Here is a 23,067-nt window from a genome sequence, read left to right on the forward strand (position 1 = left end):
TGAGAAAATAATGAAGAACAAAAACTGATAGTAGAATGTATTCAAGAGTGAAGTCCAGCTAGATGAGGTGGTACAAATCTTCAGGTGTTGCATCTCACATACTCTGGAGGCTGACATGGGAGAATCATAAATTTAAAGCCAGTGTGAACAAATATAGTGGGGCCTGTGCTCAAAATATTAATAACAAAGAAGAATAAAAGCAGTCACTAATTAGCTATGTGGATTTGAGTAAATCATCTATCTCATCTGGAAAATGACAGGATGAATTGGATCTGTTTTTGCCAAAATGGACTATTGAGATATAGATGGAAGGTTCTATTGGAATTAACTTAATGAGGTTCAGTTTATATACTATAATCAATACTGATTTTTAAATGTAGTTAGCTTCCATTTCCACAGGTTCTACATCTAGGAACTCAGCCAACTGTAGATTAAAACATTTGCTAGAAAAATGTGTCTATAACAAATGAATGGTTTCCTTAAACAAGTCAGTATAATATTTTTACATACCATTTACATTGTGGAGGGTATTACATATCACCTAGAGATTACTTAAAGAACAAAGAATGATATATGTAGGTTACACACAGATACTATGTCATCTTATGTAAGAGATTTGAACATTCATCTATTTTTGTAGCATAAATTCTTGTTGTTCTTAATAATAAAAACCTAGAGCCAGATATTAGGGAGTGAAAACTGAGAGAGCAGAGAAGCCGTGCATCCAGACACTAGAGAGACCTTTACCTCTACTAATGCTCCCTGAGTCCGCCTACTTACTTTCTCTTTCTATCTCTGTTCTGATTTCCTGCCTGACTTTACTGAATCATTGGCTGAAGCAGCTTCTTTAATAGCCAATGGTAATAAAACATTCATAGCATATAGAGGAGAATCCCACATCATATACTCAATTGTAATTGGGATTTTTTTTTTTTTTTTTTTTTTTTTTTTTTTTTTTTTGAGTCAGGGTTTCTCTGTATAGCTCTGGCTGTCTTGGAAATCACTCTGTAGACCACGCTGGCCTTGAAGTCAGAGATCACCTGCCTTCTGAGTACTGGGATTAAAGGAGTGCACCACCACTGCCTGGCATAAATTATTCTTGATGCTCCAATATTCTAATTAGGCTGGATTGGGCATTTAACCTAGCTTTGGCTCCTCAGTATCTGCTGTGTCCCCCACTGTCCCCCACTGATCCACTGCAGCTGCTCATCTCCATGCAGTGATATTTTGTTTGTAATCTAGCAAATAAAACTGGACCCAAGATCAGAGTGCAGAGCTAAGCTACTAGGTAGTCATAGAGGCCAGGTAGTGGTGGCACACACCTTTAATCCCAGCACCAGTGGAGACAGAAGTGATATGGCTGGGCAGAGAGAGGAATGTAAGGCAGGAAGAGACAGGAGCTCAGATGTAGTCTGAGAATACGAAGAGACAAGATCGCCCCTTTGGTTGGAACTTTGGTAGAGGTAAGAACTCTCTAGTGGCTGACTGCTCTGCTTCTCTGATCTTCTAGCATTAATCCCTACATCTGACTCTGATTTTTTATTATTAAGAACAGTTAGAATTTGTGCTGCATCTCTACTAGGGTCACAGCACTAACCCTTTTAGTAAACAGTGTTCATTATAAGTTTCAAAAAAATACTGCTGTCTATATCAGTGCTTTTCAAATTTAACATAAGTTTGTTTCTTTTATGTGTCTGTTTCTGGTTTGTTACTTAAAGGAGGAATAGTCATTTAGCTTTCATTCCAGAGTTTTCAGACATGATCTCTAAACCTGCTTTAGTATCATTTGTATTTTATTGGGGTCTACAAAAATCATGATTTGTTTTTTTTTTTTTCTCGTATTTTTTCCTACATTTATCGGTAACATTCTGTGATCTAGACTCACTTAGCCAAATGAGAACCAGTATAATCATCTAAGGATAAAGATGTTAGGGAGAAAAACAATGCTATCTAAATTCTATTAGACTAAGGTAAGGATATGTTCTGTTTCCCATTATTCCCTTTTTTTTTCTTGTAGTTTGGAATGGTCAGCTGTTATTGTAGATGAAGCTCATAGAATCAAGAATCCAAAAGCACGAATTACAGAAGTCATGAAGGCTGTGAAGTGCAAGGTCCGCATTGGCCTGACTGGTACCATCCTCCAGAACAACATGAAGGAACTGTGGTGTGTTGTGGACTGGTGAGTAGAATGCCTAGATAGTTTCTATATAGGTGTTTTCTGAATACTAGTCCTTAAATCACAGCCCCTCCCCCAGAAAACTGACCACTTGTCTGTTTACAGAAATATCCAGCCCCAAACATGTTTCAGTCTAGGAAGTTGTGTGAGAAGTCAGCATGTGCCTGTTGGTTCCCAGAGTAAGGAAATGCTGGGTTACTAGTTCCATCACCTTCAGTTAGAAACAGTCACAAGGAAGGAATGCTGTGCTCCTGGCTCTTGTTTTTGCTGTCATTAGTAAGTAAGCCACTGAATAGATTCCTTACCAGCAAAGGAATTGAATGCTTTCCTTTTTAGATAATTTGTAACAAGAGCGCTGCCTTGTTTGTTGTTGTGGTTTTTGTCCTGCCCAGTACCCCACAGCTGGCAAGCCCCAAATAAAATCACACATAGGTCTCCATAAATTATAAGCTGATTGGCCCATTAGCTCTAGCCTCTCACTGGCTAACTCTCACTTCTTGATTAACCCATTTTTCCCATCTATGTTAACCATGTGACTCAGTACCTTTTTCAGTGGGGCAGATCACATCCTGTTGCTTTGGTGGTCTGGGCAGGAGTGGGAGGAATCAACTTCCTTCTTCCCAGAATTCTCCTGTTCTCATTACATCATTTCTACTTCCTGTCTGGTTTTCCTGCCTATATTTCCTGCTTGGCCAATCAGCGTTTATTTAAAACATGATTGACAGCTTACAGACAATTCTCCCGCACCAATAATTTAGTAACCTTGTTACATTTTTCTTCCTTTATAAAGGGCTGTTCCAGGACTTTTAGGTAGCAGGAGCCACTTCCAGAAGCAGTTTTCTGACCCAGTGGAACATGGCCAGAGACACACAGCAACCAAAAGAGAGCTTGCTACTGGCCGAAAAGCTATGCACAGGCTTGCAAGAAAGATGTCTGGCTGTTTTCTCAGGCGCACCAAGACCCTTATCAAGGGTCAGCTACCTAAAAAAGAAGACCGGGTGAGAACTGTATTTGTTTGTATTATTAATTACTCATCACAATTTTTTTTTTCCTGAAAAGCATTTTTTTTTTTTTAGGATTCCTTTTGTTACATGTGGAATTTCAGAAAACATCAACTGAGATCAGTTTTCTTTCTTTCGTGGTTTTACTGACCTGTTGGCTATTAGGCCTGCAATTAGTACGTGTGTTAGTTAAATTTCTGTTGCCATGATATATTCTAGAGATAATTCGCTGCAAAAGGAGGAAAAATCTATTCTGGTTTCATAGGTTTCAGCCCACGGTTCTCTGTACCTGTGGCCTGTGGAGAACATGGTGGAGCAAGCTCTTGCCTCACAGTGATGAGAAGGAAGAAGAGACAGGAAGGGGACAGGAGCTCAACACCCACTTTAAGGACACAGTCTCAGTGATCTAAGTTTCTTCAGAAGGCTCCACACATCAAAGGCCACTGAGCTGGGCTTTGGCTTATGGGCCTATGGCGGACATTTGGTTTCTAAGCCATGACAGTGTGTGTCTAATGCATATCTTAAGTCAGGTGTAGCAGGGCATTCCTTTAATCCCAGCACCAAAACTCAGGCAGGTGAATTTCTGAGTTCAGGCCTATCTGGTGTATACAATGAGTTCCAGGCCAGTGAGGTCTACACAGTGAAACCCTTTCTCAAATACAAAAAACCAGACCAAATTCTTGTGTCCTATCAAAGTTTTTAATTCAGATCTAAGAAAGTAGGGAGAGCTTCCCTTTGTAATGGATTTTCCTTCACACGTAGTACTGTTCAGTGTGTTCTGTGGCATCTTAATTCTAGTTATAGGACTAAAATGGTTTAGTGCTGTTTTTCTTGTTTGGCTTCATATGGAATGCTGTTTGTAGTTATGCTACTGACCTAATTATTCACTTGTAAGAAAATAACATTGTTTAGAAACTTGGAGTTGTCGAGGATTTTTATATTTTTCATTGATTATTTAGCCTTATGATTCTTATCTCCAGCAGTAGAATAAAGATTCTGTAAGTTATTACAAGTTAAATCTATTGCATGCTGTTTTAACTAGAGGTGATGATATCAAATGCATTCTAATCTTAGGATACCTTGTAAAGATAGATTTGAAAATAAAGGCTGGTACTGACATGGTAGTCGAGAAAATTGATGATATGTGACGTGATATTTACCAAAAGCAAATATTACGTTAGAGTACTTATGAACCTCTGCTTTCTAAAATGTTGCATGCAGGGCCACATGTGTGCATACACTTGCATAAGCATGCGCGCATGCACGCGCGCGCGTGTGTGTGTGTGTGTGTGTGTGTGTGTGTGAGAGAGAGAGAGAGAGAGAGAGAGATCTATTAATAGGCATAATGCAAACAGAATACATCAAGAGAGAACTGTGCCTAGAGATTTAGATCTTGGGCTCTGGCTCTCCCAGTTAAAGTTCTTTTTCAGTTGAGCATCTTATTGAGGTTCTCAGACCAGTGTTGTTTTTTTAAGAAGCCAATGATGATAGGCAGGCTTTACATGGTTGCTCTGAAATTCATGACACATATGAAACACTTAGTAACTGTTAATGTTGAATACTTATACAAAATATCCTTTATATTGTCTTCATTGACTGCCATATTCTATGTCTGCCTGCTATGTACTTTTATAATCAAGACTGAGCATCAAGGAGTAATTATATTCTGTAGATATATTTTTAAAATTCTAACATTATTTTTAAACACATTCCTATATTTGCTTGAATGTATATTTTTTGTAATGCTGTCCCATTGAGCATATAAATGCTTAAAAGTGGATGGCTGCTCCTTTTTATTCATATTCTTTATGGCCTGTTTTGGATACATTTGATTTTATGACGCTGATTTCACACATATTTAGAAGAATTTTATCATTTCTAGTCCTGCCAGAAGTAGGAGGGAAGTTGTGTTTCTTATAACTTGTTGGCATTGTTTTGTTATAATATTTTGTTCTGTCCTTGAATTCAGACATACAATAGCAACTTTATTTTGGTTTTGCATATATTTATTTAATTCTTATCTTTACTAATTTTAGGAATTTATAGCAAGGTACTGAATACAAGTAATTAAAGTAACATGAAATTTTTAATGTTTTTGCAGTTTTTTAAGTATTTCAGTAGCATTTGTTATTTATACTATTGTTCTAAAGTCTTTTGTTTTACTTTATCATAATTTCTTTGCGTGATAGACTAATATATATTCTAAGGAGACCTGTGATATACTGATAAAAATATAAGGAAGCTACATAATTTGTTTTTCATGTTATTCTTTTCTTTTAAGTAAAATAAGAACAAATTGTAAGGGTAATTTCAAAGTGAGGTGATAGTCTGTGCACTATCAAATGAGGTGAGGAGCGAGAGTGAAAGAGATGGAAGAGTCATAAAGACAGAAACACAGGTGACCAGTGTAGGTGAGTGTGGTGTGACTGTCATTAAATTTATAAAGACAGAAGCACAGGTGACTAGGGTAGGTGAGTGTGGTGTGACTGTCACTAAATCTATAGAGACAGAAGCACAGGTAACCAGTGTAAGTGACTGTGGTGTGACCATCACTAAATCTATAAAGACAGAAGCACAGGTGACTAGGGTAGGTGACTGTGGTGTGACCATCACAAAATCTATAAAGACAGAAGCACAGGTAACCAGTGTAGGTGACTGTGGTGTGACCGTCACTAAATCTAGTGGGCGTTGTGATGACTCCTCTCATTGCTATAGAAATCCTCATAACTGTTCTCTCCTTGGTCTGCAGATGGTGTATTGTTCTCTGACAGAGTTCCAGAAAGCTGTCTACCAAACAGTGTTAGACACAGAAGATGTAGCTTTGATCCTTCAGTCCTCTCAGCCTTGTACCTGTGGCAGTGGCCGGAAAAGGAGAAACTGCTGTCATAAGGCAAGCATTCCGCTTACCTTCACTGCTTGGTTCTGTGTCAGTGAGACCACTGTTCTTCCGTTCTTTAACTTTAGAAGCTGTATTTTTAGAAAGTTATCAAGGGGCCAGGGAGATGACGTGGTGAGAAGTGCTGGCAACACCAGCCTGACAAGCCGAGTTCTGATTCCCACGACCCACGCAGATAGCATGCGCAGCAGGCTGTGTGATCTCAGCACTCCTGGCAGGATGGCATTGTAGGCAGGAAAATCCCTGGGAGCTGCAGGTCAGTAAGAGAGTCTGCTTCAAAACAAGGTGGAAAGCAGGAATTGCATCTTAAAAGTTATCCTCTGGTCTCCACATGTCTGCCATGGCACATGCATACCACACGGGTAATCACAAATTAATCAGAAATGCTTTACAGTATCAAATCACTACACTATAAAATACAATATTCAGATGGCAACAAAACCTAGTTTAGAAATTGAGCTTCAGTTTGGTATTTTACTACTTATTAGGAAATAATTTACTTTCATTCTAAAATTCCGTTTTTACAAATTTTTCAGCCACTGCTGTTAAGAATGAATCAGTGCTTTGCTGATGAAATAAAACTCCTAGCCACAGTGTCTGCTTAATAAAACACTGTGTTAATAGAACAAAAAGTTTCCTTAGAGATAAAAAATTACTTGTTTTCCTATCTGCTGTTTGATTGGTTGGTTGGTTTGTTGGTTTTCTGAGACAGGATTTATCTTTGTAGCCCTGCCTGTCACTGTAGATCAGGCTGACCTTGAACTCACAGAGATCCACCTGCCTCTGTCTCCCAGGTACTAGGATTAAAGGTGTGTGGCACCACTGCCCAGCTTTTATAAAATTTCTTCTTATGTCACATACCTGTGATGATTACAGGGATCCAAGTATTTTTCTAGATTGCTTTTTATTCAGTCTAGCTGGTTTTGCTCTTTTCAGCCATTTCCATTTTTGTAATACCCCATATTTTTTAAAAAGCTTCCTAGTTTTATTATCAGATTCGGGGGTTACACCCTGTTCCCCTAGTCAGATCTGGTCTCTCATCGTAATTCAATTAAAAGAAGAAAGCAAAGGAGATTTATTAAGCACAGCTACATTGGAAAAAGGGACAGAGATCCATCAAATTCCTCAAGTCTGTGTTCCCATTCCAGAAGTGAGATCAGCATTTAAATAGAGGGCCAAGGATGTGCCATCCCAGCGGTGCCAGTCAAGATGCTGTCCTACCCACCACTGACCATCAGCGTCTGGGCTTCAGTCTGTAACATGGTTTTGCAAGTTAGAACTGTGTAAAATCTTTATGGAAGTCGGGTTCCTTCAATGGCTAGCGTTTTTTTCAACCTCCCAGTATGAGTTTCTTGGGGAACTCCTGGTTTCTTGGGTTCCATTGTTTCAGTGGTGGTCTGAAAGTCTATAACTGGAGGTTTCTCTCCTACCTGCCAGTTCCCAAATAACCACTCTGAGGCTTAATATTAATTATAAAAATGTTTGACCCATTAACTCAGGTTTATTATTAACTTAAATTGACCCATTTCTATTATTCTATATTTTGCCAAAAGGGTCGTGACTTGTTACCTCACATCCTTCTTCTCTAAAGACTACTGGTATCTCCCTGACTCCACCTTCTCCCCCCCCCCCCCCCCCCCCCCCCCCCCCGTCTACTCTGCCTGGATTTCCTGCCTAGCTTTATTCTGCCTGGCTGTTGGCCAAATTAGCGTCTTTATTAACCAGTGGTAATAAAACATATTCACAACATACAGAAGGGCATCCCAATTCAGTAGTCCAATTGAGAGACAAGTGTCTCTTAAGAGTATCTTCAGTTCTTCTGGGCTAGGCGTAAGCAGAGAGTAAAGTATTCTTTAGAACGTGGTGACTGCATTGTAGTGCTGATACCGGACCCTCCTAGTGGCAGCCTTTCTGTCACTGTTCCATTCCAGAATAGAAGTTCCCCTTTATTAAATAAGAATTGCTATCTTATGATTCATGAAGAGTGATTCTAGGTCCCTGCTTCATGGATATTCTTCCAAGCAGTTGCCTTCACTGTCTTAGATAATTAGCAATAAGTATTTGTGTTGTGTTTTATAATTAGCTATATAGCCATGTTGTTAATGCTTTTCTTATTTGTGTTTTCTGTTCTTTCGGTTACAGACTAATTCACAGGGTGACAAAGTGAGATCGCTGTGTCTTAGTTACTTGACTGTGCTACAGAAAGTAGCAAACCATGTTGCTCTGCTGCAGACCGCCAGCACCTCCAAACATCAGGTGGGGGTTCACTTTACATTTTTCTGTGTTGCTGTTGGTATAAAACTCATACTGTACAGTGTTGTTAACATACACACACACAAAAAAAAACCATAGCTCTCATCTTAAAGGAAGCAAAGGATACTTTATTCTGGAGCTATTTCAGTGACCAGAGCCTAGGAAGAAGGATTTAGATTATCCCAAATTCCATATTTTAACATGGAAGTGGTTTTATGGAGTTTTATAGTTTACTGAAGAAAGAAAGTCACAAATTGAGGCAAGTTTTAGACTAGTGGGTACATCAGAGAGATGGGTACAACAAGATGGCAAAACTATTTTTATAGGCTCAGTATGCTATTCTGATAACATTCTTAGCTTCTGGATTGCTAGAAACTAAGATCCCAAATTCTTTATCTGTTAGCCACAGAACGTTAGTTCTGACATAGAGGTAGGCAAGGAGTGGCTGTCAGAGAGTGGGACTAAAGCTCCGTCCGTTAACTTCTGAAGCTGCAGCATTTCCATCTGTCCACAGTATTGCAGCGCTGATCAGTTATCAGTCTCTGCAGACACAGCTTCTTTCCGGAATTCTCCTTCACATTATCTTAGCTAAATACTCTTGGTTTTATTTGTTTTGTTTTTGTTTTTCGAGACAGGGTTTCTCTGTAGCTTTGGAGCCTGTCCTGGAACTAGCCCTATAAACCAGGCTGGCCTCGAATTCAGAAGGCAGATTACATTTGTCTTTTTACAAAGTTTTATTTTTTGCAGGTTTAAATATGTATTGAAATTTCTTCTTCCTTCTCTCAGGAAACACTTATCAAGAGGATATGTGATCAGGTATTTTCCAGATTTCCAGATTTTGTGCAGAAAAGCAAAGATGCAGCCTTTGAAACACTTTCTGACCCTAAGTATAGTGGGAAAATGAAGGTACGTGTGCTTCCTTCAGTTCGCATCCAACCAGGAATGCTGCACAGAAAAGTTTGATTTATGCAGTGGTACGGCAAGGTCACCGGCGAGTCAGGACAGATCTCAAGCCCTGAGAAGTGAGGGAGATTGTAAGCTGTGCACATAGATCTGTGCACACAATGGGTTCTCGGTGGCAGTTGATCAAATTACTTCAGACTTTTCCTTACTAATCTATTGGGCTTAAGAGCACTTAAAATATATGCACATATAACACATATGTGCAGAGACAAGGCCTCTATATCTAGACTACATTTTCTGCCTCCAATTTCTGTTTGCTGACCTGGATAGTAAAATTGCAAGGGAGCATTTTGTTCTGCTCAGGGAAACTGACCTGTTGACCTGTGGCCGTGTTGTTCTTGGTACTGCATTACTAAAGGGTGTGGAAAGGAAGCCTTAGGAAGACCTGTGGAAGCTTAGGTTTCTGGACATTACCTGTCATCGTAGTGTGACTGCCTTCTGCAAGAAGCCAAGTTTGCTTGACCCCTCAATAACTATCAAGAATCTCTCACTTATGGGCTCACAGATTTTTATAGAACAATTCCCAGCCTTATACTACAATTAATAAGATGGTAAGATATTTATTTCTTTTGGCAAAGGGAATAAAAAGGAAGTAATTCAAATTAGTAAATTAGTGTCTTATCTAGAAGTGCTTTTAGCTGTTATTCTAGATAAGCTCAATGTTATAGTTTGAGCAATGTTTAGTTGCTTAGAACCTAGAATTTTAGTGAAACAAAATAGGTGAAAATAGAAGTAGTAAATAGGATTACATTAAAAATTTATCAAGGGAAGATGCTGCCCACTGCTATACAACTGCAAAAATAAAAGGAGGGAACCAGTGCATGCCTGTTACGGCAGCAAAGTCCAGACCACTGGAGCACCAGGTGCTGCTGCCCCTCTTCCATCACAGGTGAAGCTACAAAGTGAGTTGGTCTATCTGGAAAATAGTTTGGTGACTTTTGGCAAAGCTTTTACTTTTGGTAATGGTAAATGCATAGCATTTAAAATGTGTTTGAGATTTAAAATATGAGAATGAAATATTCATACCTTATTACCCATTAGTCACATTTCTTGTTACTTATCTAAGAGTTAGATGTAGTGAATTTTACTAAGTCACAAGAACCCCACCTAAATTTATTCATAATTTTCAAAGCTTGGAAACAATTAAGTTGTCCTTCAAAAGGCAAATAGATAAACTGTGGTGTAGCCATAAAATGGCATAGTTTTTAACAATAAAAATTAAGTGAGACATGGAGGTGCATGCTTTTAATCCCTTCACTCTGGCTGCAGAGGCAGAGGCAGATGGATCTTGTTAAGTTCAAGGACAGCGTGGTCTACTTAGCCAATTCCAGGCCAGGCAGGGCTACACGGTGAAACCTTGGAGAACTCTTAAATGTACATTGTTAATTGAAGAACCCAGTCTGGAAAAGACTAAATGCTGTGTGATTCCATCTGTGTGACCTTCTGGAAATGGAAGCACTCCAGAGATAGCAAAAAGATCAGGGGGAAGAAAGGTATGTAGGTAAAACACCAGGGACTTTTAAACAGTAACACTGTTTTATATGATGTTGTCATGTTATACTCATCAGAATTCAAAACTGGAAACAAGGTGAGTGAACACTAATGCAGGCTGGACTTCTGTTAACAGTATGAGTCAGTTTTCTTAGTTGCATAGATACCCCGTGAATGATAATCATATTTTAATAATATTAGCTTTACATAGACGTTAAAAGGAGGTATTACGGGGATATATAACTCAGACGTAGAAGCCTAGCATGCACAAGGCCATGGATTAATCCCAGGTATTGCAAAAAGAGAGGTGAGGGGTGGTATGTGGGAGCTTTTCACATTTATACTCAGTTCTGCAAACTTTTGTAATGTGTATCAGTTAAAAGTATTAATCTTATATAAAATTAAAATGCATGTCCTTCATAAACTCAAGTTATTTCATTTAAAAATAAACTAAATGCAAATAAAACTTTATATGTTGTCAGATATTAAAATAATATTTCCCTAGGCTGTGGCATTTTTATTCACCATCTGAGTAGATTTAAAAAGGCAACCTCTATAGCATGGTTTTTTTTTTTTTTTCAAGGATGGAGGCTACAGCTCAAATTTAGAACAAGTCCTTACTAGATAAACTATTAAAAGGTGCTATATTGAGTATAATTTTTCTTTAGATATTTATCATCAAATAAATAGCATTGTTTCTTTCGTAGTTCAGTAAAACTTGGTAGAGTTTCATGGTGTTCTGTTTTCCCAGTTATGAGGATGTCTGCTTGAAAATAGCATCTTCTTCTGTGTATCTTTGGGCTGTTGCTTCCCTTCCAAAGACTTGAGTATGAGGGCAGATTATTAGCACTGTGAGGTCAAATCCAACCTGGAAGTCAGGTTTTACTGTAAATAAACAAAGGGGAGAAAGTAAGAGGTGCGTATCTAAGAATTAACATCAGGTCTTTCAGAACCTACCTAGATGCAACTGAGAACATTGTGTTTTGTCTGTCTAGAAAGCCATTTATTTGCTAAAAGGTATGATTTGCCAATTCAGTTTCTTAACATAGTGTAGATATAAAATAGTGTTCTAGAAATTAAATTAAATCCCTCATCTAAAATGCTTCTTTGTATTAAAACCAGATGAGATGAAATAGGCTTTGGGAACTTTACCTTCTTTCTGACAGCAAGATGAAGAATAGCATTTGATGTGATAAAGTTACATTTGTTAACTTGGAATAGATAAAGAAGTTAGCAGAGATGACTGAGGTTAGTGTTGTGCAGAGCACTTTCGGGAACTCTTCAGTGCTGTCTGGATGTGAAAAGTGTGGTTGTGATTGGTACTGGTCCACTGATGTCCTGTGTTCCTTCCCAGGTTCTCCAGCAGCTTTTAAACCACTTTAGGAAACGCAGAGATAAGGTTCTTCTCTTCTCCTTTTCCACCAAGGTGAGTTCATCCTGACTGTTCTTGCTTGGTGGACCTGGGGTCTCCTGGCACTAAGCACAAGGAAGTAGCAGATTACTGTTACATTCTCTTCATCCCCACAGCAAATTGTGGTGAGGGAAGCGACTTATACCTTCCCAGCACACTCAGTTTTGTGTGGAAATTAGATAGGGGTGCCACCATCCTGTCAAACTCAAAGGTAAAGTTGTATTTTCTGTTGATTATTTTGAAATATTTAGGATATTTTAAAGTTTACAAAATGACATAAATAAATGTTTACATAAATTATTTGACTGATGATTTTTAAGAAAGACTTATTAAAAAGAAAAGATAGCCTATTTCAGAATAATGGAAAGAAACACACGGGTTAAAAGTGAGAAAGTATTTATTTTTTTGGTGCTGGAAATAGAGCCTGGGCCTAGTATAGGAAATCACTCTCGCACAGAGTTACACCCAGGACCCCTTTATCTATTGCTCATTAGTTAGAAGAAGGAATGGTGAGCCCAATGGTCAGTGCTCACCAGATGCAGCCTCAGTGGCTGGACAAAGCCTGTGACTGAAAGAAAACTTGATGCTTGCCCTGCTCCCCTCCAGCTGCTGGACGTGCTGCAGCAGTACTGTATGGCTTCCGGCCTTGACTACCGGAGACTTGATGGAAGCACAAAATCAGAGGAAAGACTCAAGATTGTGAAAGAGTTCAACAGTACACAAGACGTGAACATTTGTCTTGTCTCCATGATGTAAGAAAACAAAACTGGATAGATTGATTTCTATATGGTTGGTTTTGTTTTTTTTTTTAACCGTTTTGGGGTTAATTTTCACCAAATAGGTGTATGTTACTCTGTTTTATTTGACTTTAAGAAGCAGTAAAAACTCTATCATTTGTAACTGGAATAGCAGTATCTTGAATTTTATCTAATCTTTTATTTACTTATCATTCTGGAACTCCCCGTGTAAGGACAGGCCTATAAGATGAGAATGAATACACCAACGTTGATTCCCAGGAATTCCTAGACAGTGTTGGTGCCCTAGGATCAGTACCATTGGACTCTTTGCTCAGAACTGGGCACTGCGTCCTTCTCTGCCTTGTCCCAGCTGGAGCTGCTCCTGAGATTTTATAAGGAATAGATTTGTTCTTGCACCTACTTAGTGAATCTCTAATTAGAACCTTGTAAGGAAAATGTGTTCTTCTGAGAAAAATTTCAGCCAGTAGAAACACCTATGGAAGATATTTGAGGGCATAATAAATACTTTGGCATTCTGTGTGAGACTTTTTAGGCTTTTCTCACTGTTTTTGAAAACAGAGAACTGTAGGGGGAGGCCGCTTGTTTGTTCCCAGCTGCCCAGGACCAAAATAATCTCAGAAATCTGTATTAATTGCAATACCATTTGGCCAATAGGTTGAGTGTATTTCTGGCTAACTCTTACATCTTAAATTAACCCATTCTACTAATCTGTGTATCGCCATGTCGCTATGGCTTACCAGCAAGGTTGTGGTGCATCTGTCTCCTGCAGGCAGCTACATGGGTTCTCACCGACTCCACCTACTTCCTCTCTATATCTCTGCTCGTATTTCCCGCCTGGCTTTAGTGTGTTAAACCACTGGCCGAAAGCAGCAATGATATTCACAGCATGCAGAGGGGAACCCATATCAGAGAACCTTTAGAAATCAAATGTGAACCGTACATGTGGAACTCAAGCTGAGTACTGAGGTGCAGAGTCAAGCTGCTGTGGTGTGACTGGATTCTTGCAGCTGCAAATAGGGGAGAAGCTTTGAACTCATTTGCTGTGGATGATATCGAACATCCCTCACCTAAGTCCTTACCATTGAAAGCAGTACTTAGTGACGTAAGTCCTGCCTTCCTTTCTTAAGTTCTGTGACACTGAACAGAGGTTGTCTTCTGAAAACAGCTGACAGCTCTGGTCTCACTGTAACTGAACAATCCCTACATACCCAGTGTACTGCATTCCTAATGTCTAAAGAAAAATGTTTATTTTTAGGAATCCTATTAGAGCTTTACAAACCCACCTTATCATTTTATTTGCATTTTGTTCCCTGTGTTTTTTAGTCTTTTAATTCTTCATCACATTATTAAAATTTTTGAAATTATTTTTAAAATTAATTTATTCTGGTTAGGCAAGGCTTATGCCATAGTACATATGTGGAGGTAAAAGAACACCTTTGTAGAATCAGTCCTTTCTTACTTTTATGGTTCTCAACCTTCCCAATGCTGTGACCCCTTAATACAATTCCTCCTCATGTTGTGGCGACCCCCAACCATAAAATCATTTTTGTTGCAACTTCATAACTGTAATTTTGTTACTGTTATAAACTATAATGTAGATATCTATTTTCTGTTGGTCTTGGGTGACCCCTGTAAAAGGGTTGTTCTAACCCAAAGGGATCAAGACTCACAGGTTGAAGCCTCTGGATTAGGTGATCGGATTCCAAAACTTGTATGTACGGTAAGTGTTTTTGCCTGCTGCTCTATCTTGCTGATCCTAATTTTTTTTTTTAAGACTAGGGTCTCATTCTGTAGCCCTGTCTGGCCTGATGTGAACCAGGTTGATCTTGAACCTGCTTCTGCCTCCCACATAAAAGCATGCACCAATACACCCAGCCCCTAAAATCTTTTTATTAGTGTTTTTTGTTTTTTTGTTTTTTTTTTTTTTTTAACCGTATTCAGTTTTGTACTTGGGGTTGCTAATCATCAGGCTGTTTCCTCAGGCTCTTGCTTCTGGTACATGATTTCTTCACATATTTTATAGTTTTTTATTTTGATTTCCTGGTGGAACTTCTTTGGAGACCAGTTGTTCTCCACTTGTGTGGTTTCCCTGTGTCTTCTATTAACTGTCCTGACCAAGGCAGAAGTTCTGTGTGACTGAGTTCAAAAAGTAGATCTCTGCATAAGCCACTCCTTCTTTGACCTTTGCCCCCATCTGTATCTGTTAACTCCTGTCTTTTACTTTGTTGGGGCTATCACTGTTTTTAACTCCTGAAACGCTAACTAGCTTAGTATCCACAGATTAGCTTTTAGAGCAGTTATTAGACATGCAGTGTGCTCAGATGCACATATTAGACATGTAGTGTGCGCAAATGCACATATGACCTCTACTTGCTGTGCATTTGAGTCTCTCCACGTTTACCCCAGCTTCCCCATGCTGGGTTGTATTGTTGTTGTCTTTTTCCCAAAACTCTTTCCCTTTCCCACCTTCGTCCCCAGGTTCAAGTCTCTCTGGAATCTCAGGAGCAGCTCCAGCTGGGACAAGGCAGAGAAGGACGCAGTGCCCAGTTCTGAGCAAAGAGTCCAGTGGTACTGACCTTAGAACACCAACACTGTCCAGAAATTCCTGGGAATCAACGTTGGTGTATTCATTCTCATCTTATAGGCCTGTCCTTATGTTAGAGCTAAACTGACCTGGAACTTTTGATTCCTGCTTCTGCCTCCTGAGTGCCGAGATTACAGTATGCACTGCTATCCCTCTCAGCGGTTTATGCTTTTTAATGTGTTGTTTCCTTTTCTTTCCAGGGCTGGTGGACTAGGTCTCAATTTTGTCGGTGCCAACGTTGTTATATTATTTGATCCAACTTGGAATCCAGCCAATGATCTTCAAGCCATTGACAGGTATTATACTGACAAAATGTAAATGACCTGTGAGTTCTTGTCATTTAAAACCACTCGGGAACTTTAGAGATTGCTTATAGTTAGAAAAGGTAGGTACCTTGTAAAAATTTGTATTAAAAAATGACCCCAAACCTCTAAATTCAAATGGCAGGCTGCTCATAGCCATTTGTTTTCTACCTCCAAATCCTGCTCATGTGAATAAGACCATAATACCAACGGAAACTCGGACAGTTCATTGCTGGTCCAGAACTTCTGCGGAAACTCCCAAGACTTAGCAGAGAGAAAACTGCCAGCCTGAGCTGTCACCTCGTAGGGTGTGGAAGCAGACGAGGGTGTTGCTCTTGGGAACTCATAGAGCAACATGAGACTGAGGCAGCTTCCTCTGTGTACTTCATATACAGGCGTGGTCTACGGTGAGTTCCTTAAAGGACCGTTTCATAGGAAGAAAACAGAGATTCAGGTCACTAAGTGGAGCTGTATACTTCATATACAGGTGTGGTCTACGGTGAGTTCCTTAAAGGACCGTTTCATAGGTAGAAAACTGAGATTTAGGTCACTAAGTGGAGCCAGACAAGAATCCCAGATCTTTATAGTACACAATACAAGAAGTAATTGAATAAACTTATTGCCTACACAGGGAACTAGACCATCTTTCCACTTTAATTCATGTGCTTTTTTATTTTAATTACAAAAGAGAAATTAAGAATTATGAGACATTTCCATAAAAGTAGCAGCATGAGAGAAAAGAGCCACAGGGAAAAACAGGCATTGAAGGGACTAAAATAAGGGCGAGACAAAAATAATACAGCTCAGTAAGAAGAATACGTATGTAGCGAGCAAGAAATGTTCTTAGAAATTAAAGCTTTTGCTGAGATCAAACTCATCAGCAGATCTGAATAATAAAGTAGAGAGAGCGATGTGGTCTAAAGGATGCGCATTTTAAATCAAAGTGCAGTCAAATAGATGTAGAATATGAGTACAGAGAGAGGAAAGCATACCCCCCCCGCCCCCCCAAAAAACCATCTGTTTGTTCCAGAAATAAAAATAGAAGACTGAAGGATGGGAGGGAATTAACAATATATCTGAAGAACATTGTTAATTTTGAAGGGCTGCCAAACACTTAGTGCAAATAATGGCCAAGAGGAGATGAAATCTATATCTTTGTTGTATTTCTAATTCTGAAGATAAAGAGGACTAAAATACCCCAGAGTAAGAAATAAGAGGATTTATAAAAACAAAAACCAAAAGAAAAATCAAGTTAACCATAAATGGGAATCAGCTTCATCTCTGCAGGTCAGACTTCTTGTCTGTGACTATAGCTATGACCTTAGGAGAAAGAAAACTACTTTGACTTGTGGTTGTGATCAGTGACTGACGCATTAGTGTGTAAGACAAGATTAAAAGCAGCCTGACACCCGAGAGCTCAGGAATGTACTGCTGTAGAGCAGTACTCAGACCGACTGACAGTTCAGTGATGGCCGGAGAAGGTTCTATGTAATTGTTGGTGCTAAAACTTATTGACAGTGTTGCCAAGAGGCTTCATACAATTATAAAGGGAAAATTCTCCCAAATACTAAAGGATGATATAAAAATATCTATAGGTAAGAATTGAAACTCCATGTAATTTTAGTGAACTGTCAGGATTATTCAGGAAGAAGGAACTCTTAGAATTTTTCTTTGCTTTCAGGAAATAATATCCTGATCAGTTCTCAAAACTTTTAACAACGATTTTTTAAATACTAGAAAAAATTAAGGGCAACAATTAAGAACGAGTCATGGGTGATCCCTCACTACTGTTTGAAAGCACAGGTGACTAGCCCTCATCCTCCACACATTCTGCTTTTGAAGTTATATACAGGAACATACGATCTATTCAAAGTAATAGCAAAACCAGTCTCCAGATACTTAAAGACAGACAGTGAACATACAAGACAGACTTTAAAATAACCATCTTAAATTCTCTAAAAACTGAAAAAATACAAAATGGGGAAAATGAGAAAGAATATCAGCAGAAATAAACATTATGAGAACAAAAGTACAAATATTCTGAACCTGCCATTCAGTTCTAGAATTAAAAGCTTCACTAGACTTAACCCTGACTTAAACAGGATGAAGTAAAAGAACCTGTGAGCATGGAGTCATAGTACTTTAAGATACCAAGCCTGAGAAAGAATCTTTTAAAAAGAAGGAAAAATAAATTTCACCAAAGAAACATACTTTCCTTTACTTTTCTTCTCTTTTCTCCTTCCTTCTCATCAAATAGACCTCTTTGCACATTATGGAATTCTCAGCAGAGGAAAAAAAAAGAAATAATAATTGAAAAGCTTCCTGAGTTTGAAGGAAAATACAGGAAAGAAAAAATTCCATGTTGAGATGATCCCAAAGAGACTTGCACCAAGACTTTTTCATGCTGTCAGTAGATAAAAACAAAGCCGAAGTCCTAAAAGTGGCAGGATAAAACTGTATGATATGTGGAACTGATCTCCACAGGCTCATCAGTGATTGTCCCAGCACTGACCTGGCAGTCAGAAAGCAGTGTGCTGGCGTGTTTAAAGTAGTAAATATGTATAAAGTGGAGATGGAAAGACAGCAGACAGTAACTGGAAGCTTTATGAAAGTCCATCAGTCTAAGTAAATCCATGGACAAGTACAAATATCAATAGAATTTAAATGTTTGTTTTCAACATTTAATTTAGGATTCAAAAGGAAAATGCATAAAATGCTTATGAATCCATCTGCATTTGTAATATATGTTTATATATTTATTTATGTATATGTGTTTTATATATATAGAAACAACAGAGAGGAAAGGAATCAGTGTATCACTAAAAAAAAAAAAATATCAGTTAAAAATACAAAGGAATACAAGAGCTAGTTTCAGGACATGCTCCAAAGCTACAAAGAAACCCTGTCTCAAAACAAAACAAAAAAACTCACAAAGGAAAATCAATAGTGGAGGAAATCTGACAAAACAGTTAAACACAGCAAAGGCAGCTGAGCGTAGTGGTACAAATCTTTAATCCCAGTACTCTGGAGGCTGAGGCAGACAGATTTCTGTGAGTTTGAGGCCAGCCTGGTCTACGTAGTGAGTTTAGAACAGCTAGGGAAAAGCCCTGTCTCAACAAATTAGCAAAAGCAAGACCTCCTTTGTTTTTTTATTTGACCATAGGCAGATTCAACTCCCAGATCAAAAGACCTAGATCTCAGAACAGAGTAAAAAGGAATATGGGGGAGGATAGGAGTATCTGACTACATCGTTTCTGTAAGTCTCGGTGTGGATTCAAGGATATGTGTAAGCTGGAAATCAAAGGCTGGAAAAAGATATTTCATGAAAATATTAACCAAAAAAGAGCAGAGGTATTGTGTTAATAGAATAAAAATAGACTTTTAAGTAAAACCTGTTAAAAGAATAAAAGAGGGACATTGTGCAATGATTTTTAAAAGTCAGTATGCCAACAAGTTATAACAGTTACAAACAGAAGTATAACAAACATCGAGCTCCAGCCCCTCCAGCTCCGGATAGAGAACTTCACAGCAGATGTAAAGAGAACACTTGAACAACATTGGAGACAAATCAGACGTGACAGATGCCTCTTCCAACAAAGCATCAACAAAGTGTGTTTCTCTCAAGTACACATGCAACATTCTCTAGAATAGCCCATATTCTAACCTGCAGAAAAGCCTTAACATGTTTAAAAATACTTAAATTGTTTAGGATTTTATTTTTTATTTGCAGTAGAAGGAAAAACTCAAATATTCACAATTATCTGAAAATAAAACAACCCACCCAAAACCCCTAACTGGTCAAAGAAGAAATTTAAAATATCTTTGAAGTGAATGAAAACATCATTCCAAATCTTATGGAATACAGTGAATAAGAGAGAAATTTATAGCTATAAATCCTTACTTAGAAAATTGGGTCGGGGGGTAGAGACTAAGGAATTGCTGTTTGGTGGATAAGAAATTTCAGTTTGAAATGAGGAAGGTTTGCATAGTATACATGATATTGGTTCCAAAGCACTGGATCTCTTTTTTGCATTTCAGCTGTATGCTCAAATGGTGAAGTTTATGTAGCATGTATTTTATCATGAAAGAAAAATCAAAAGAGCAGATATGGGTTTTTTGTTTTGTTTTTTTAGAAATAAGTACTAGTGAAATCACTGTAGATCACTAAGTTCTCATTAGTTTATAATTTTAATTTCTTCTTTAAGGATTTATTTTATGTGTATTGTTTGCCTATATAAGTACATGTTTACTCTGTGCATGTGGTGTCCACTGAGGCTAGAAGGGGACTTTGGATCCCCTAGAATTGGAGTTACAGGTGATTGTATTCAGTTCAATGGCTACCAGGAGTCAATCACTGAGCCGTCTCTCCAGCCCCGAATTTTAAATTAATTCCTTAGAAAAGACTGAAAGTGAATGAAAAAAATAATATAACTTCGAAAACAAGCAAGCAAACAAAAAAGCAATAAGAGAAAGTTATAGAAGAAATTATCATTATTAACATGACATAATTTAAGTTATTAATTAAAAGAATGGTGGGAGAGGACAAGGCAGAAGAGTTTAAGAGGCGGAAAGGTGCCTGGTGTGGTAGCGCACACCTGTAGTCCCAGCACTCTGGAGGTGAAGGCTAGCCTGGTCTCTATAGCCAGATCCAGGCCAGCCAGAGCTACGTAGGAGAGCCTGTCTTTAATAATAATAATAGTAATAATAATAATAAACAGAAAGGCTTACTAACAACTAATGGCAAGTACTTTACTGAGTTACCACCCTAGGTCCGAATTTTGTACTTTTTCATGTATATCCCTATGACTTAACTATTCCACTCTCCCTCATAACATAGTGCATTTCCCTCCCCAACCATCTCCTTCCACTGAGTCTCTAGAACAAAGAGAAATCAAGACATTGACCTGTGTGTTGTAAAGCAGTTCCTTTATATTTGTCTCTATATAGTAGAAGACTCATCATTTGTAAGTCCCTGTTTGATGGACCAAGAACTTGATGAAGCATAAGTACATGTATTCAAGTCTCACCCGTGGAGATTAAAAGACAAGCATTCTAACACAGAACACAAAACAGTGGGCTACACACACACACAAGGGAAGGAGAGATTTGATATTTTCTTGGATCCTTTTCTTATTTTTTTACAGCCCCTTTATTCCCTTCTGCAGAAACAAGGTTTGTAGTACCCAAAAGTCTTTATGAGAGAATACCAAATATTAATAGTATTTACAGTGATCTCTCAAGTTCAAAATAAATTTTCCCCAAGTTATAACATTTTTCAAGTATTATAAATAGTTAATAGTTAATAATTAATAGTTAATAATGTAAATAGTTAAGTCTTGTCCATTTGCATCAGGAACTCCACAAGTGTTAAGGAATATGACTTTGTTCAGAGCATCAATAGAGCCTGTTTGAGAATCAGAGAGAGCAGATTGGTAACCACTGTGGCGAATCAGGATAAAATGTGGTTGGTATCAGGGTCTGTATCACAACCTGACAACCTGGGGGTTTAGGTAACTGAGTAATTGACTCAGACCCGGAAGATGTATGTCAGTTCTTAAACCTGTATCCGAGAATTTTCAATTATTTTTAACAAAATTTATTTTTATTTTCATTTTTATTCTTTGGGAGAGGTACTTTTTATTGTTTTTATTTTAGATCATTTTATTAAAGTGTAATTGCCATATTTGCATATAGTAAACTTGACGAACTTAATGTATACAGTTGGTAAGTGGTGATGATTGTGTACACCATCACCATAATCAAGATAATGAATGTATCCCTTCCCCCACAGGTTTCTTTGCACCTTTTGTAGTTTGTCCTCCCTGCCCCTTACAGCCCTTCGTTCCCAGGCAGACATTAATCTTGCTTTTGCCACTATGGATCAGTCTGCGTTTGGAGAAACCCATAAGGAGGTCCCCTAAAAGAAAAAACTAAATTTAGAAAAAAAGTTTGGGGCAATGGAAGATGATATTTGTAACAGAACATTTTATATACCTTTTCTATAGTATTCTCAGCAACTAATCTTTTATATGACTAGATATATTTGCATTATTACTAAATAGTACCACATAACCTAAGCACGAGGTATTAAAAATGTTGTGATCATCCACTACTAAAAATAGAAGCTGCCTCTTAAACTTCAGGTTGTTTCAGATGATGTTCTGTTTTTTAATTTTCAGAGTATACAGGATTGGGCAGTGTAGAGATGTCAAAGTGCTCAGGCTGATATCCTTGGGGACTGTGGAGGAGATCATGTACTTACGGCAGGTTTACAAACAGGTGAGAATATACCTCATTCTAAGTAAGAAGTCAACATGGGTCTATTTTCAGAAATTAGGAACAAATTTGTATAAAGAACTTTTGAATTTTTACTCTAGTGTGTAATTTACTAAGGTTATAAAATATACTCTTCCCATACACATGCACAAAATAGAGTAATTGTTAAGTTCGTTGGATTTTACTCCTGAAAGCTTCTTAAAGCAATATCTCTTAAACCTTAATGTGCACTTTAATCACCGAGGGATTTATTGACATTCAGGTTCTGATTAAGTAGGTCTGAGGTACAGCCCAAAGACTGCATTTTGTTTGTTTCCTCCTGAGTGCTAGGATTTAAGGCATTCACCACTACTGCTCAGGTGACTCTGCATTTTTAACTTGCTCCCAGGAATGCCAGGACTCAGCTAGTACACTGACCACAATTTAAGTCATACAGTGAGCCAGGGTGTGATATGTGTACCATAGGTGAGTTTCCGGTGCACAACTCACAGCAGGAATGCTTGAGCCACCTTCAAGCCTTAAGGGACCTCCTCTTTTTACTGTGGTTGATATTCATGGGTTCTTCTGTATGTGCTGAGACATGAAAAAGATCAAGAATGCCTTGGAGATAAAGAGACACCATAGGAAACTGGCTGCAGAGATGCCCAGGAAATGAGATTGTGCAGCTAGAGCTTCTGCTGCTGCTGCTTGGTGCTCAAGTGTTCGTCTGAAATTTCATTGACTCTTTAATATGTGTAGGATATTAATTTCTGTTCTCTTCATACTTATAAATAAACATTTCTTCATTTAGGATTGCTCATTTGAGAAGCTCTGAACTGAGGCTCAAGTTTAATTACAACTATTAAATTTGAATTGCTCCCTGTATATTTGACTGGCATCTATTTAAGAACAAACATCTTTTACATGTGGTGGTAGTTAACCTAAAAATGATTCAGTCTTAAAACTCATGCTAACTT

The 23,067-nt window shown here is 38.2% G+C and overlaps 1 protein-coding gene across 2 annotated transcripts in view; it reads left to right on the forward strand.

The window, feature by feature from the left end:
- Nucleotides 1–23,067, forward strand: part of Ercc6l2 (ERCC excision repair 6 like 2) — an 81,748-nt gene that overhangs the window by 16,241 nt on the left and 42,440 nt on the right. For both annotated transcript variants that reach the window (XM_057787870.1, XM_057787871.1), the window contains exons 5-13: nucleotides 2,018–2,179; nucleotides 2,967–3,174; nucleotides 5,927–6,067; nucleotides 8,216–8,329; nucleotides 9,113–9,232; nucleotides 12,135–12,206; nucleotides 12,798–12,943; nucleotides 15,734–15,829; nucleotides 22,015–22,114. In XM_057787870.1, the coding sequence (XP_057643853.1) occupies nucleotides 2,018–2,179; nucleotides 2,967–3,174; nucleotides 5,927–6,067; nucleotides 8,216–8,329; nucleotides 9,113–9,232; nucleotides 12,135–12,206; nucleotides 12,798–12,943; nucleotides 15,734–15,829; nucleotides 22,015–22,114 (1,159 nt within the window). The remainder of the gene's footprint in view (nucleotides 1–2,017; nucleotides 2,180–2,966; nucleotides 3,175–5,926; nucleotides 6,068–8,215; nucleotides 8,330–9,112; nucleotides 9,233–12,134; nucleotides 12,207–12,797; nucleotides 12,944–15,733; nucleotides 15,830–22,014; nucleotides 22,115–23,067) is intronic.

The sequence above is a fragment of the Chionomys nivalis genome, chromosome 13, assembly GCF_950005125.1.
Source record: "Chionomys nivalis chromosome 13, mChiNiv1.1, whole genome shotgun sequence".
Classification (NCBI taxonomy): Eukaryota; Metazoa; Chordata; class Mammalia; order Rodentia; family Cricetidae; genus Chionomys; species Chionomys nivalis.